At 45.6% G+C, this 17,517-nt stretch overlaps 1 protein-coding gene across 2 annotated transcripts; it reads left to right on the plus strand.

The window, feature by feature from the left end:
- The first annotated feature begins 10,782 nt into the window (after nucleotides 1–10,782).
- Nucleotides 10,783–16,991, plus strand: lrrc3ca (leucine rich repeat containing 3Ca). 2 transcript variants are annotated; one of them, XM_023820787.2, is made up of 3 exons: nucleotides 10,783–11,283; nucleotides 11,374–11,425; nucleotides 15,351–16,991. In XM_023820787.2, the coding sequence occupies exon 3, from the start codon at nucleotides 15,454–15,456 to the stop codon at nucleotides 16,246–16,248; it is 795 nt and encodes a 264-aa protein (XP_023676555.1). In that variant the 5' UTR covers nucleotides 10,783–11,283; nucleotides 11,374–11,425; nucleotides 15,351–15,453; the 3' UTR covers nucleotides 16,249–16,991. The 2 variants fall into 2 exon arrangements, with proteins under 2 accessions (XP_023676555.1, XP_023676556.1); XM_023820788.2 differs by lacking the exon at nucleotides 11,374–11,425.
- The last annotated feature ends 526 nt before the right edge of the window (nucleotides 16,992–17,517 follow it).

Here is a 17,517-nt window from a genome sequence, read left to right on the forward strand (position 1 = left end):
CCTGGAAATCTGAAAATAGCCGCCCATCTGGAGCTGCTGATGTGTGTCGGCAGGAACAGCCGCTTCAGACGCCGCTGCCTGAGACTCCATTCTCATTTATTGATGGCTTTACTTCAGGGCCTCAAGCACTCTGACTGGCCTCACAGCTGTGTACTGGAACAACAAGTCATTTTGGGGCTTCCAGGAGCCAGGTAAATATTTCCTGTTGGAAGGGGGGGGGGCTGAATGCCACTCCTGGCCAGGTAAGCTGGGGAACGGGACAGTTATCATCAGGGATGGCAGTCAAAGATGCTGCTAGACAGAGAACTATGGGCACCAGGTCCTAATCAGCCTCAGGGGCCTGATTTTGATCTCTGGCCTCTAGTAATTTGACATGATCATAGAGCATTGGATGTGCTTGCCAGTAATGACCTAGTTATTTGCAATGCTTAATTTGTTCTGGATCCTGCTGGAACTCGTTCTGGGACCTTCCTGTTTCTGACTGTGTTCAGGCACCGACAACATTTGTGCCGATCTGGCAGCTCTATGGTTAAAAAAACAAAAACATAAAAAAAAAAATAAGTATGTATTTTAATTTACAGACCAATTTTCACGTAATTTCATGTCCGACATTAATTTAGATTTATTCTTTTAATACGCGGCATGTTTTCACCACGGTGCTTTGTACTCTTTCCGGGACCTGCCGCTGCCTCATTACCCCTCTGCGTTCATATGCCCTTCGCAGTCTGGCACCTACTGATTTACAAACTGCGCCAAATCTACAAATGTCTACTGTGTTATTAGATGTTTTGCTGTCAAGACTCTTCTGGTTGAAGAAATTGCTGGTGACATTTAAACAGAAATCACACCTTGTCGCCCATTTAAAGGTTAGCCAGCCCCTTTGTGCACTTAATGTGGGAAAATCCTGCAGGCACAATGGACGGGAGGGGGGGGGGGGAGAGCTGACCCCTTTCTGAAGGGCAAAAGGAAACAATAGCCTGGTTTGTTTTTTGCCTTGGCGTGGGCGATGGTTTCCTGCAGAGTTTTCCCATCAGGGAGGTGGCTCTGATTGCATGATTCCTGTCTGACCTCCCATCCCACTCAACATCTACGTTACCTTTACGGGAAACTTGTGGGTATTTGTGGGACAGCGGGCTTGGGGGTGTGTGTGGGTCACTATATTGGGAGGTTAGAGAAGATCAGGTGACTTGGAGGATTGGCCACATTCAATTATCTGTTTCTGATACCAATCCTAGTCCTTGTATCCACAGTGGATGCCTGACACCACTGTTTCCCCCCTTTGATTCATGTTTTCAATTACCTCAGTGTTTCTATTAACAAGGTTCCTGGCAAATAAAATACCCAATCCTCTTTCCATCACAATGTCACATGGTTATGTTTGCCATCCTGATTGGAGCATTTCTTACAATGCATTGTTCATATAATACAGTTATTTTAGGCAGAAATAAAACCTTTGGGTTTGCTTCATTATGGGTTTATGTCCATTGTTAGTCTTCATAAAGCAATAATAGTTGCTTGTGCCGAGGAGTATGTTGATAAATTTCATAATTTGGCATATTTTGTCTGAATAGATAAGCGATTTAAGTTCATTTGGTGGTCACCAGCACTGAATCAAGTCAGCCTGACCTATCGTTCCTTCCTAAATATGTTTTCCTATCTCGTGTTTTGCTTTTGATGAAAAATTCTGCAGTGCGGAAAAATTAAATAAATGGGAGGCACACCATTCATAAAATCCAGGACTGCTTTGATCTCTTTCGGAGACTAGGAGAGAACAAGATGGTGCTGAGTTTGTGGGGGAGAGAACTACTGGCTTTCATAATTTTTTTACTCTGCCACGTGAGCCATTCTGTCAGGCTGCCCTCTGTCGACATTGCTGCAACGCTGCGGGAACATTCACCGAACCACTCAGGCTGCATGCCGTCCCGGCCTGCGGGGGATGCTCCTTCTGTTATGCGGCCACTTTGATTGGAATAGGCAGGCTTGACAGACACAGTGCTTCAGGCCCGGAAGAGCGTGCGGCCGGAATAGTCCGCCGACCTGCTTCGAGGCGAAACTCAAACAGAGGCCAGAGTCATCCATAAACAACAAGCTGCACAGGGACTGTCATTATCAACTCTGCACATCAATCAATGCCTATCAGTCAGCTAGAGAAAAGTGGGGATGCAAACAGTGACGTCTTATCAACAGAGCGTTGCCTTGTCTGTGTTTCTAGACTCAAAGACTTGAAATCAAAGAGTAAAAATGAGCTGGATATGTTATTGCAATCTTGGACTGTTATCACACTGGGGTCATCTTTAAGTTCAGATATATGAATGGAAAATGTGAATTTGAACACATACACATATAACAAGTGTTTCTTTTACTATGAATGAAGCCACAAGTCTATTCACTATGAAGCCACAAGTCTAATAGGATACTCTTTGCTATTGCTATTATTTATTTTTAATGTCCCTGTTTTTTTTTACCTTAAAGGCAATAGGGGGATTGTAGAATGTCTGGTTTGTGGCCATTAGCTGTGGTAGGTGCACTCAGCCTGCCAGGACCCAGGCTCGGGAGGGGGGGGGGGTCATGTGAGGTGCCTATACCATCCCATAACGGTTAATGTCGGGCAGTTGAGTCGTGACTTTGGAGAGGCGAGGTGTTGAAGACAGTGCAGTAATGATCTAACAAGGTTCTTAGTTCATACCTGTGACAATCAGGAGCTGGGGCTGCAAAACAACAGAAGCTGGTGTGATTTTCAGCTTCACAAGCCAAGCAGCAGGTGACGACCATCCTTTCCTGTGTCACAACATTTCAGTCACTCCTTCCTCTTGGACAGCTGCTCCCCCAAAGGCTTTGTCCTGGTTTCCATTTTGATGAGGTTGACATCATTTCTTAATTAGCACATGGATGTTAGCAGGTTTATTTTCATCCAGGGTCCCACACGCCTGACAGGATGGGAGAAACACTCAATGTAATGCCCCATCTTTCCTTGATGGGCATCATGTGTCAGTTTGAAATTATAATTGGGGAATCAGGACCGGGATGATACTGCTGGATGTGAGAAAGGAGAGGGACGAGGAAACCTTGTCCCTATTCCCTTTGCTGTTGTGAAGAGGGCATCTAGCCTCCACAGTTATCGGAGAGGAAATTCAATAAGTACCTCCATCAACCGCCCAGCCCACCCCCACAACACCCGGAGCGTCGGACTGAGGCAGGAGTGGAATAGGGAACGCCATCACAAGAGGGCGGGCGTGAAATGGAATGTCCCCCAGGCCTTGCTGGTGCATGTTACATTTTGATGTGAGTTCTTGACAAAGTCGGCACAGCCGAACCCCGGGGGACAATCTGGGCAAGTGCCCAAGGAGATCATACACCTCTGGCAGAGATGTTTGTGCAGCCAGGGTAGGATCATGGTGCCTGAGAGAAGGACGGATTCCCCTCAGCGGAGAGCTGCTGAGCTCTGCACCTGCAAAGGCATCCAGCGAATAACGCAATCAGCTGCTCGCCTGTGGAGGTGACCGGGACTGACTCCCCCCCAAGGCAGCACCTAATGGAAATATAATCACGTTTTCTGCCTATTTCATCTGCATATGAGTGTTCTTCCCTTTTTCCCGTCCGTATCTGGTTTCCAGGGAAAGGCATGGATACAGTCACGTGATTTTCATCTGCTGAGTAGATCTAAAAAAAAAAAAAAGTTTAGTGTCTGCGTGTAAATCGCTGGCATTTTTATTCCCAGAGACAAAGTCAATCTTGAGGTAGAAATTTGCAGCCTACCCATTTACTGAAGAGATAAACTGTATTACAGCACGGCATAAACGGAAAAAATAAACTTAGCGAATGGGAATAGTGTTAGTGTGAAAGTACATTATGGAATCTGAAAGCTCTATAATTTTATCTGTCTTCCACCAACTTTAGTAGCAGACAGTCGTTTTCCTACAGCCTCCTCCAGCTCACATCTTTAATCATGGCTGAGTTCGAAGGACAATCCCAGAGGACAGGGAACTACATTCATTATCAATGCATTGAAAGTGAGTTAATACTAACTGACCAGCTTCATTTAAACTGTTTGAAATCTGAGTCTGTGGCTCTGCTAGATCTATTATTTTTTTAATGGGATTTTCTCACTAACATTCTGTAATTGTGAAGAAGTTCAGTAGAATGTGAGACGGCAAAGAAATAATGATTGCCTATGAGAATTTTTTGCAGAATTTGTTCTTGTCTCCTGTCTCTGATGTATGTAATGCCCGCCTGCTAAGCCAGGACCTTGATTCGGTGTGACCAGGGCAGTGTGGCATTTCCTGCCGTTACCCTATGAGGCACTTGGATCACCATAGGTCCAGATTGTGTCACGTATTACTGCCAGGATACAGGAACTCTGATACCTTCATTTGGTTCACCGCTTCTTTGTTTAAGGCTCTGGATCACATATGAAACCTCAAAGAGTGCGTGAATAAATTAATAAATTAGCCAAATAACAACAGTATGCTAAATTTACAGCCGAGCAGGTTTGCATATTTTTGTCATGAAAAGTGCACGCAGTGTGCTCTCAGTATTGGCATATGAGCACCCCATCAATGTCTGTCATCAGACGCTCAGTCCCTAGCCCCCCCACCCCCCAATCACTAGAGCCATTGCACTGATTGGACCCCCTTATCAGCAGGTGGCAGGCAGGAAGGCAGCGCAGTGGATCCATGACCTCAGCAGGCACCCCCAGCTGAATCGACATCAACCTGCAGATTATTATACACAATTAGCAACTTTGTCAGGTAATTGTGCTTCAGTGGCTGCGTGGTATGAATGTCAGGAGCAAAATAAATGCCATTATATGTACAATCCATAATTATTCTGTGTCCTATGACACTCTATAGCATTACGAGGTAATGAATTCCAATATGTACATTGTTTATGCCATTTTGCAGGGCTTAATTTGTGCCGTCTCTGCACAGTCTGCACTCCCCCACCTCACATGAGATGAAATTTAAAATTAATTTCAGTTAAACTTTGGAATAAATACAGATTGCCATCTAGATAATGAAATTTATCTAACAGGGTAAGTGTCTTACAGTTTGATGGAACTAACAGGTGTAGATAGAAAATAATGCATTGTTATGTGATTAAGTAATTAAAGGTGCATTATCGTGTTAATGGTTGATTTGTGTGCAACGTTGTTCGAAGTCCGTGTGCTGCGGCTCCACATATAGTGATAGTTGCAGTTGGTCTCTGCGCTCTTTACGAGCTTTGGCACCCAGAGTTTACAAATTACGCACTGCCTATTCTCTTCTTGCCCTGTGTTGCTTGTCTTTCATCCCGTAACTACATTATCTGTCAGTACATTCCTGGAAACACAAGGCAAAGGATTCCCTGCATGGGATGCTGTCAAAATGCCTATTTTAACCCTGAGGGCCTTATTTACCCAGGACAAGATAAGACAAGACAAGAAAGGACAGGACAGGACAAGGCAGTCCTCTCCATAAGACAAACTCCTTCATTAGTCTCCTGTACTCTGATTCCATTGATGTCATATCCTACAACAGAGGGCCCAACAGAGAGCTTCTGTTACTGGCAAGAGCTGGTGTTGTACTGCAAGTCTGATGTGTAGAAGGTGAAAAAGAAGGGAGACAGGACACTGCCTTGAGGTGCCCCAGTGTTGCTCACCACCATCTCCAACACACAGTCCTGGATCCTCCTTAACTATCATCTCTTAGTCATTTAGTCCATAATCCAGGAGACTGTGGGGTTTCAAGCTATATTGTCCTGAGCTTGTTCCCCAATCGGAGAGGCTGGATGGTGTTAAAGACACTGGAGAAGCCAAGGTTAGTGATGCCTTGGGGGGGCGGGGGGGGGGGGGCTGGCCTGGCAAGTGAGAGGCAAATCTGTTGAAGAATTATCTCTGTCTGTGCTCCCTTCCACCTTACTATCCATATACATTTACTGCCTTCCATTTTCATTCTAATAGCTTTTGAACTTTGTTTTATTTTGAGGTTTTGAGTCAGAATTCAAATTAAAACTTTTAAAAGACTTTTGAGCAAGTGAAAAACTGCTTAAAACTTATTTGCTGCTGGTTCTACATTATGGACCAATGAACACACTTTGTAATGGAAGACTGGTATGGGACTCCCCCTTGTATAGCACATGCACCTCAAATTCCCTCTGCTGAACTGGGGGGGTCTGTCCATGACTGAGATCCAGAAATTGGAGAAACAGGGATTTATCAAAAAGATCAGGCAAACAGAACTGGAATTGTCAGGCTTGTCTCAGGATCATGGTCACGAGTCCAAACAGGTCAGAATCAATCCTACAGAACAGCCACAGGACAGGGCTGTGACGCTCGTTACCGCTCATGGAAAGCAGACAATACCTTGCAGTGAGGGTGAGGGCAGAAGGATTTGGCCCATGTCATCTTGCAGGAAGCAATAGTACTTCCCCCAATAGCTGCCTGCTGGAAGCTGAAGTGGATGTTGAGGGTTGGGCCCGGGGACAAGGCACCGGTCTGGAAGGGTGACCCAATGAAAGGCCACAATCTTCATCAGCAATCTGCCTGTTGCTTCTATTGTAGTGTCTGTGCCCACAGCTGTCAGCGGGCCTGCACCCAGACCCCCTTACATCACTGGTGCCAATCCTCACTGGACTGGGAGTCCCAGGGGAACAAGGGCAATTGATAGCACAGGATGAACTAGAAGAGCATCAGCTGTGTTGCTCAATTGCAGAGGGAGTTCCTGGTGCACGCAGAAGGTACGGGGCCAACTCTGCAGGACAGGACCAACCACAGCGTCTTGGTCGCCTCTTGGTTGATCTGCCCTAACATTCCATTGGACTGGGGATGGTGACTGAAGGAGAGACTCAAAGGCACATTTAGGGGAGAACAGAAGGTTCTGAACAATCTGGAGGTGAACAAGAGCCTTCGGTCCAAAGAACCAGCTGATCAGTAAGTTGGCCAGCTCACCAGCAATTGGAAGTTTAGGAAGGGGGATCATCAGACAGATCTTTGAGAAGCGATCCTCCACCATGAGGATTATGCTGTTCCCCTGTGAGGAGGTGATGTCAGTGATGAAGTATAAAGAGAGGTGCAACTAAGGATGTGAGGGCATGGGCAAGGGCTGGAGGAGACCTGATGGATGCTAGTTGGTTCCTGTATCCTACTTGAGCTGAGAGCATTTAGGACATGAGGCTATGTAGGCTTCCACCTCCTTCCAACCTGGCCACCCGTAGCAATGGGAAACCAGGCGGGCAGTGGTGGCAATGCCGGAGTGACCTAAGTTGCGGGAGATGTGTACTCACTGGATGGCAGTGGACCTGAAGTCTGGAGGGACGTACACTTTACCTGGAGGACACTCTGCAGGAAGGCTTTCTTGCTGATTGGTCTCCCGCAGGGACTTGTTCAAGCTCCAGGTCACTGGCCCCATACAGAAAACAGGTAGAGAGAGAATCAGGAGATTCTGTTCCAAGGACTCAAGAGGGTCAAACTGTCTGGATAGTGCACCAGCCTTGACATTATCGGACCCTGGGTGGCAGGTGAAGAAAAATGACCAGTGTGCTTGACAGGTATTCAACCGCTTAGCATTCTGAATGTATTTCAAATTGCGGTAGCCTGTCAGCAGCAAAAAGTCACATATCCATCCAGCCAGCGCCAGCTAGATAGCCAGCACTTCCCAGTTGCCTATGTCATAAATACATTCTGCAGGAGTTAGCTTCTTTGAGCAAAAGGTGTAGGGGTGAGGTTCTTCCAACTCCTTCTGTTTCTGGGAAAGGACAGCTTCCACACCCACCTCCAAAGTGTCCACCTCAATCACAAAGGGGAAATCCGGTTCCGGTTGCTGTAGAACGGGTACAAAGCAGAATAGACCCTGCAGATACCTCAGGAACTTGAGGGTGCTCTGGTGTAGCTCACATTTCCCCCTTTATGAATAGGTGGTAGCACCTGACAAACATGGTGGACATGCTGCTCTGGGGAAGAAGAGTAAACCAATGTAGAGTATCTCAAAATGATTCATCATGCCTGCTAATACCTCATTCATGAAGGACTACTGGCCAAACCATAAGGCAAAACTAAATACTCAAACTGTCCCATATTGGTGATAAGGAAGTCTTCTACTCATCTCCCTCCTTGATGTGAATGAGGTTATAGGCATTCTGGAGTTCCGACTTTGTGAAGATTCTGGCATCTCGAAGTTGCTCCAACGGTGATGGGATGAGCAGCAAAGGTTCCCTTTGCTTTATCGTGATTGCATCGAGGGCCTGATCGTGGATTTGTGGTCAAGGCCTGCCACCCTTTTTCTCACAAAGAACAATCCAGATGTCACAGGGAATATGAAGGGTCAGATGATACGTTTTTGCTGGCCTCAGTAATGTACATGGAGATGGCCTCTTCGGGCTGGGACAGAGGGAACAGATGTCCCTTGGTGAATGCTTGTTGGAAGGTGACAGGGGAGTCCAACACAGAGCTCTTCCTCATCCACAGAGCAGTAGCCCACTCACGAGCTTGACCAATCAGCATCAAGATGACAAAGCACATATGGGCAGTGTCTTCCCTGAACCACTTAGGATGCTTGTCACCATATAGCCTGCACTGCATCAGGAATGAACGGCACTGGTTCGAGTCCCCATCATATATCTAGGGGATGACGATTGGGATTGGAGTGGTGGATTGAGACAGAGAGGCAGAAAGCGGTGCTACAGTGGCTTGCCCTTCCAGGAGCTGATTCACCGCTGCTTCCGTCTGCAAGATCTGGGCCTGGGCTTCGTGAAGCTGTTGTTGTGTCTCTATTGGGTCCATTGCGGTGGCGAGGTATTCTGTCAGGTCTGGCGGGGACAGAAACTCGGAGACCCAGAAATCAGAGAACCAGGGATTTATTAGAAAGGTCAGGCAAACAGGATTGGAATCATCAAGCTTTCTCTGGGTCGTGGTCACAAGTCCAAGCAGGTCAGAAGCCGAAGAACAAGGAATGAACACAAAGGCAGGTCCGAAGGAAGCAGGAATGAGGATGGGCAGGATCTAAGAAGGCAGACAGACAGGCAGATGGACAGGCAGGCGGACATACAGGAAGGCAGACAGACAGGCAGATGGACAGGCAGGCGGACATACAGGAAGGCAAACAGACAGGAAGGCAGACAGACAGGCAGATGGACAGGCAGGCGGACATACAGGAAGGCAGACAGACAGGCAGATGGACATACAGGAAGGCAGACAGACAGGCAGATGGACAGGCAGGCGGACATACAGGAAGGCAAACGGACAGGCAGATGGACGGACAGGCAGACAGGAATCAGAGAAGTTGCAGGACAGAACTGAAATGCTTGGTAAGCCTCAGAGAAAGCAAAAAATACCTTGCACTGAATGCAAGAGCAGTAGGAGTTTTAAAGGGAGCAGGGCAGGTGAAGGCACTGATTGCTGATAATTGGCTAGCCCTGCCCAGGCTGATTCAGTGCATATTAACCATGATAGTATTAGCAGAGCAAGAAGACCCTGCATTGGACTAGCTTATGCTGTTTTTTGTAAGGTGGAATCAGGAAACTAAATACCATAAGTCTATAGAGTCATGCCAAACCTATTACAACTGTCAATAGATCCAACTCATCACCTCAATTCAGAGTTTCTGCATACTGAACATACACTGATGAGCCAAAACATTACGACCACCCCAACATGAAGTGAATGATCTATTTTGTAAAAACGTGACATGACAGGGTATGGGATATATTAGACATTAACCAAACATTTGGTACTTGTAGTCGATATGTTGAATGTAGAAGACATGGATATATATAGGAATGAAGATCATTATGGCCAGATGACTCTGTAAGAACATTTCTGAAATGACCAGGCATGGTGAATACCTATTGAGAGTGGTCCAAGGAGGAGCCAGGACTCGTCGATGTGAGATGTGAAGCAAGGCATTGTGGGAGTAATATGTCACGACACGCAGAGCATCTTTATTTAGGGCAAGACAGTGAGACGCTTCACCTTCATGATCCTCTGACCATCAGTGAGCAGCATGTACTTTGGAGACAGGAACCCCGTTGTTCAGCACATCATCATAGGCCTGGGAGATCAGGAGATCATTAGAAACAACTGAAATCATGTCTGTAGGTTTGAAAGTGAACACTCTTGGATGTTTGGTGCCTTGTACTGTCACTGCATGTGTGTACAGCCTTTAATGAGGAAACTTGATCAGCCACAACATGCTCCTTCTGTGCTCTAAGCTTTGCTCCTTGTACAACTTGAAACTAGAAAGGAAAATTCCGACTGGCTTAATCGCAGTTCATGTGTAGCTGTCTTCATGTTTATTTTGTCAGATACAGGAAACCCAGTAAAACAATGTAATTGCTATCATTTTGTTTCAACGTATCCTCACATTTCATTCATACACTTTAAAATCCCTTTGATTCAAGGCTTCTACTTTCTCTTTCCTCTTTACTGAAATTATATTCTAGAAAATTGTGTATGGGAATTTCTTCTTTTCACCTCCAAATTATACTTTACACAGAATGTAGGCCTATATAACACTCTGCTATATAATTAAAACTAGTGTGTTGATTCATGATAGAAATGGCTACTTTTTTCCACTGAACAGCAAATACTCTTACAGACTTGATATGCCTACATACTTAAAGCTGTCACGTAGCACACCGGAGAAAAACGCCGCACGTTATTTTTCTTTCCATATCAGGTACGGCTGCTTGTTTTGCTGTAGCCTACCAATAATGTCACACTGCATAGCTGCCAATTTCCGATTGCTCCTGGTGGGCTGACAAGTTTAGCGGTTGCATGGAAACTGGAGACGGCGCAGGCTGCGGCCGCTGGGTGCATTTGCATCGCCGCGGGCAAACTGGGCGTGCAGCTTCTCACGGAGGAGCGCGCTCTGGATGCGGAGAGGGCGCGACCACTTTGAAGACTCGTCTCTCCCCCATCCCGCTCGGACTAAATAAATACGGAGGGATCAGATGCCAAGAAGCGGCAATTTGTATCGTTTAAAAAGAGTGAGATAACGGGGCAGGGCGATAAAACAAGAGATCCAAGGCAGTGCCTTCAAAGAAGAAAAAGAAGTTTGTTCAGTCTGGCCATAGAAGATGCTTTAACCCAGCACATGATAATTTTACTAGCTGTACGATTTTTAAATGGATTGATATGATTACAACAGCATCTATCCACTGGCAACGAAAAACGGACACCAAGGATCCAGCATTATTACCAAGTCATCAAACGATACCTAACAAGCGAAAATACTCCTGGTATCTCACCGGGGGTCTTCGGAGAAAGCCTGTGTCATCGTAGCATTTTTTCCCCATTTAAAGACGAACTTGGTTTGTTTATTTTCTTATCACGCTGCATGCTGCATATATTATCTGGATACTGACGGTTTACTATTTACACGTTTCTTTACGTGAAAATAGGATGGTGTGAGAGCCTGTTGCTTTCAGGAAACGTACCTACCTTATATATCAGGTAAGACTGATTATAGCCTATTTATTTGTATATATAGCTTATCTTTAATGATAAACATCTTTCAGCAACATAGTTTTGTTAAAACAAAAATAATACAACTGTATCTTCACATAGTTTCTGATACATCACGGAGTTCAGTAAATAAATAAGAATGTTTTACAATACACATTTTAAGGGTTATAAGAACGAACCGGTGATGTTAACGCATACAGCTCACGTTAATTTGTAATCTGTCTCATTCCTTATTAAATCGACTGACCGACTCCAGTCGTTCAGCATAATGAAGGCAATAAATCAAACACGGCCGAGAGAATCGGTTCATTCAAACAGTCATTTACATTAATTCTGCTGGATTTGTTAAGTAGTTTACGAAATACATTGCCGTCCGCGGTTTACGTGAATGGTTAAGTGAAGCGTATCAGTTGCACGAAGTAGTATTATTTTTTTTCTCTAATTATAAATAAAACTGATGGGGACATAAGTTAAACAAATGGATGAACTTATTATTTATTACGACATTTGCGCCATGCCCAGCTTTTTAAAACACATGAAATCATGTGTTTTAAAAAATTATCCCGAATCCTGAAACATTTAGAGAAATTGGAAGCACTGCATGGTAGCCTCGGTGACGGCTGTCCACTCTTTCGGTGAGTAGATGCTCAGGGGACACAAAACGGGATGCAGACCATCCATATTTCTATACACAGTAGGCCTACTTAACACAGCAACACTCACAAAAAGGTGGGGATCGATGCTGTTCAGTCTGCCGGCAACAAAGGTTAAAATGTCAAAGCCGAACGACTGTCCTAGGACCTGCAGTCAGGAGGGAGAGAAACAACGGGGCTGCCTTTCTGTCACGGTTCGTGATACTGATAGTGTAGCTAATAAGTGCAAATGCTTTGGTTAATTTATTTATGTCGGAGGATAACGTTTAAAATGGAGGCGGGCTGGTGCATAAATGTACCCATTTAAGCACCTTTTTATTGGCCTGTCTGAGGCAGTAGCCGGGTCTTTGGTCGTACGAAATTAATCTAAACAAATTTATTTTCAGCATTGTTTTATATGTGCTTACTTATGAGGTTAGAAAAGTCTAATAATTTAGGAGTTTTTTTCCCCGCACAGTTTTTGAATAATGATTTTTTTTATAAACCAAGTGATCATCTTTATTTAAAGGTCAAAACAATGTATGTAACATTTAGATAACATTTTTATTCTCCCTGCTTAATGCTATGAATAGAGCCAGTGGGAGTCCTGACATTACATAGCACCAGAATAGCTCCTGCCCATGTCAGCGGTCACATTGACAAAAGGCCGGGCCGGGGTTATCAAAGGCCGTGTTATCCCAGAGCCATGCACCCTAGCGGGGGGGGGGCAGTGCAGGAATGCCTGACTCTGTGCCCCCTGCTGCTACACCATCTCCGGTAGTGCCCACTCTAAACCTCTGCAGCCACACTGTGACACGCTGGTCTGCAGCAGCCAGCTAGTCATCAAGTCACTTCAATACCAAGAGGAGAATGAAGTGTTAAGCTGCCTTGCCATGAACTTGTCATGGATAATGTGGATTCAGAGTATGAAGCTGGTGGATACGGTTCATATGTGTTTATGTGAAGTTGCTTTGTACTATATGCTTCTTGGCAGTGGTTTATTTTATATATATTTAGCGGCATTCTGTTAATGTCAGACGAGGTTTTCCACAACACAGGAAAAAGCCTACATGCACAACAGTTGCATTTGTTATGAAAGACAATCTCATGATCTCGGAGTTATAGGTTCAACCTGAAGCGTTTTGTGATCCAGATGAAAGGTGCTTTGTGTGTTTGTTCAAACAGATAAGCTCCTAATTCCACTGACCGTACCTGACCCATGCAGTAATTATATCTGGATCTGATGGCTTCACTAACAAACGCTTAGCTGAGTAAAAATGCCTGCCTTGTTTCTGCCTTCCCTTTGGCTCCTTTGCAGCTGAACGCTCTCATTATTGACCTCTCGTACTTGCTTTACTCATTCATCTTTTTTATCTTGCCTTCCTAAAGATGTCCTCTTTTTCATTATTCCTTCTGAGCTTTTTCTTATTATATCCTCGTTTCTGTCCTTCCTCCCTGCCCCTCGGGGTTCCTTTATATCCTTTTCTCTCTCCCTCTCCCTCTCTCTCCCTCATTCAGGGTTTTCCCCTCACCTCCTGTCTTCACCCCCAAGCCCCCTCCCGCTTCCAGGTAAATGCCAAGACAACCCGTCGCGTCGTGGAAAACCTCATCTTACATTAACAGAATGCCGCTTCTTTAATAATATCTCCTTCATCACTTCAACCCCCCTCCCCCCCCCCCCCCCCCTGTCCAGTAATGTGCCCAGAAGTGTTTGGTTTTTCTTCCTCTGTAATTAAAAATTATGTACTGTCACCCCAGCCTCCCCAGGGACTACCTAAAGCAGATATGAAATGTTCTTTGCTCTCTACACCCAAATTGGATTTTTCTGTTTACAAATCATTATTTCTTGGCATTTGCTCAGCATGTGAGTCATGATCTCATTAGGAGCATTCTGTAGATGACACCCTGTTATGTTCTTCTAAGAGGAATCGATTTCATTTTCAGTCTCCATAAGTGGATCGCTTATCGGCTACAGTTTTCACAGTCACTTTCGAAATGTAATCCAATTCATCCTTCATCTTTTCCAGTTATTTGCAGCAGTCGGAATTTCGGGATCGGCAGAGTTGGCGGTGGATGACGTTTGGGTGTTGGTCATTTTCGACATGCCCAACCTAACCTCTCTTACAGCTGTAGTGCTCACGGAAAGTCTTGGGACACTTGCTTAATTCAGCAAAAATGTTGCAAATGTATTGGTTTCATAACAAAAGTCCATTGACAAGCAATCTGCATGTATCTTCCACTCATATCTTTATTTTTATTGTCCTATTTTTTTGACTGATTCACTCAGTTCAATTACAACTGTAGTCACCAGCTCCCAAAGTGATACTGAATACAAATATTTGGCATTTTATGTTATTGCAAAGTTGTTACTAATTAAAAACCACCCAATGATACTGCTTGTAAATTAAGTTTATAACCCAGAATGATTTTTAGGACGATAATTTGTGTTTCAGTTTATTGCTACTTGAAATGAATGTTTTACTTAAAACTACTGGTTGTTTCTAATGTGATATATATTTTGTTGTAAAATCCATACATGTGCAATATTTTAATTCTATTTAAGCATCCCAAGAATATCTGTGAGCACTGTATACATTTTTTCATTTCCATGTGGTTGAAGCCTCAGCTTTTTGTAACATTTTTTTTTAATTTACTAGTCACCGTTGACTAGTTCTGGAGCAAGGCAGGGCAGGATAGGGAACAGATGACCTAATTCAGAAGCTACGGGTGCAAGGCAGGGAACAACCCAGGAAGGTGTACCAACCCATTGATGTTTAAATTGCAGATTTAAATTCAGTTACATTCAGAATTGACTCCTAAAAAGATATGCTTGTTAAATGCCACAGTGGCGAGAGCAGCAGTGCGAGAAATCCTCATTCCCCTGTTTTTCTTTGGAATGTGATGACAAAAATACCCTCCCCTTCTGGGCCACTCTCTAAATCGAAGTGTGATTATGCCGATTTTTAAATATCCACCGTTAAAATGGGTCAGCAGGTCCAGCGGTAATGTGCTGAGAGAGCCTGCCTTAATTCTACTGCTGCAGCCCATGTGGATGTAAAGGCAGCTCTGCACAGCCTTGTCCTCGGCCTGCCCTGGAACAGATAGATCCCTGCCTTTTTTTTCATAGCAATTAAACCAGATCGCCTCCATCTGTGCATGAAATAACACACTATGGCTCTTGAGCACTTTCGCCATCAGTCACAGGGATAGTTTTTAAGTCAGGATGTAATTTGTGTCACATCAGTCATTCAGTTTTTCTTCCTCCGCTTTCCTTTCCCCAGTTTGGTGCAGGCTGACCGGCTGGAGGACTGTCTCGCTCATACCCTCTGCCTCTCCCAGCTGCTTGGGGGCTGAGTCCTCCCAGGAGCATGCCGGTATCCCATCATGCCACTGCCCGCAGACCGGCTGCTGCGCCACTCGGTGGTCACGTGTCTGCTGCTGCACAGCCTGGTGCTCATGGCCTTCTGCTTCCACCACGCGGCCACCAGCTGCTCCAAGAGGTGCTACTGCTCCGAGAGCGAGACCTGGGGGAAGACGGTGCGTTGCAGCAGCCTGCGCCTCACCGAGGTTCCCCAGGACATACCTAATGACACCCGCCGCCTCTACCTGGACTTCAACCTCCTCACCACCATTCCGACCAACACCTTCCTGGAGCTCCCTTTACTCAGCGAGCTGGATCTCTCCCATAACGAGTTGGTCCAGCTGGAGCCCGGGGCCTTCCAAGGCCTCACAGAGTCCCTCCAGGTCCTGGACCTGTCCTCCAATAAGCTCATGACGCTGAACCCAGAAGCCTTTGCACACATCCGGGCCCGCGCCAACCTCACCTACAACCCATGGCACTGCGACTGCAACCTGCAGAGGGTAATGCCCCTGCTCGACCTGGAGCCCACCTCTCTAGCCGGCATCGTGTGCCAGACCTCAGAACCCGAGGACGTGGGGGCCCAGGGGACGCCATTCCTGCTGGCCAAGGACCTGGACCTCTGCGTGGTGCTGAAGAAGACCACCGACGTGGCCATGCTAATCACCATGTTTGGTTGGTTCACCATGGTCATATCTTACCTGGTTTACTACGTGCGGCACAACCAGGAAGACGCACGGCGCCACCTGGAGTACCTCAAGTCCCTGCCCAGCAAGCAGGGCAGGTCAGAGGAGTCTTCCACCATCAGCACTGTGGTGTAGAGAAGGGGCTCTCAGCATGTCTGCCCAGCTGTTGCCCCTTACAAAGTGTCGGGGGGGGGGGGGGGGTCCCTTGGTCATTTTTGCCGATCGTGCAAAAGTTGGTAGTATTTTTTTATGGCCGGCAAAATGTATTCACCAAGCCACATTTGCCTAATATAGATTTGGGGCCCACTAGAGGCTGCTTGGTGAGACCCTGGTGTAGGGGAACCTGGGGGACTGGGGGGGCAGCCTCTGGACTCTGGGGTCCTGGTGACGCGGCGGGCCGGTTGTGCCGTGGCGGCGGCTAATCATGGTTTACCTTTGCACTGGTGTGGAGGGTGTAGTGGCTCCGAGAGTCCATGTAGGAAGTAGCGGGCTATCTAATTCGGATTAATAATTCATCCCGGAGCAGCCTATTAAGATCCCGCAGTAGCTGAGTGGCTCCCCTACTGCATGCGCTCAGGATTTGAAGACACAAACCACGAGGGTCTCATCACTGCACCGTCTCGGAGAGCCGCGCGAGAGGCCAACCGAGATTCCTGGCAATTCCAGCAATACTTCCCCCCTCCCTTATATCTCCCAGAGCCCTCCTTCCAACATCAGATGTCATGGTGAACCAAGATCACACATGTATGAACTGGATGTATGATGCCGTGTCCATATCTCCAGCCAATCTGGCTTTTTTTGATTTTTTTTGTTGCATTGGATACAGTGTTTCTAACAAGTTTTAACTTTAATGTCAGTTAAAATGTAAATAAACCAAATGGAAGCATCTCCTCGTTCGTCCTGTGATCAGATTGTCTCAGTCTATACATTGCTATATCGATGGTGTGCATTATTGACAAGTAGGACACGATCATACATTTCAAATACATTTCGCCAACTTTTTATTAAATGGATTCGTAAGACCCATCACATGATTGGTTGCCGGTTGCAGTTGCTAAGGAAATACAGGTCTTGCTGTTGGACATGGTTCAGAAGTGACAAATTACAGCACTGATGTGAGCTGTCTGTCTTCCTGTTGGGCTAAAATGTGCCTTTTCTTTGGCACGTGACAAATAGGCTACATTCAGTTGTTATGTCTACAGCATAGATTTTGTACTGGGTAACAATTATGGTAATTATATTATTTGGTAGTGTTTTTTTTTTAAAATTCCCTCAGGAATATTTTCGGTTGTTTTATTGGTGTCAAGGACGTTGCCTCAGGCTTTATTTGGTTCATGGTACTGAGCATCAATTAATATTTCATGCACTAATCCATTCCCGATTCAGAGGCAAGAATTCCATTTT

The sequence above is a fragment of the Paramormyrops kingsleyae genome, chromosome 5 (genome assembly GCF_048594095.1).
Source record: "Paramormyrops kingsleyae isolate MSU_618 chromosome 5, PKINGS_0.4, whole genome shotgun sequence".
Taxonomy (NCBI): Eukaryota; Metazoa; Chordata; class Actinopteri; order Osteoglossiformes; family Mormyridae; genus Paramormyrops; species Paramormyrops kingsleyae.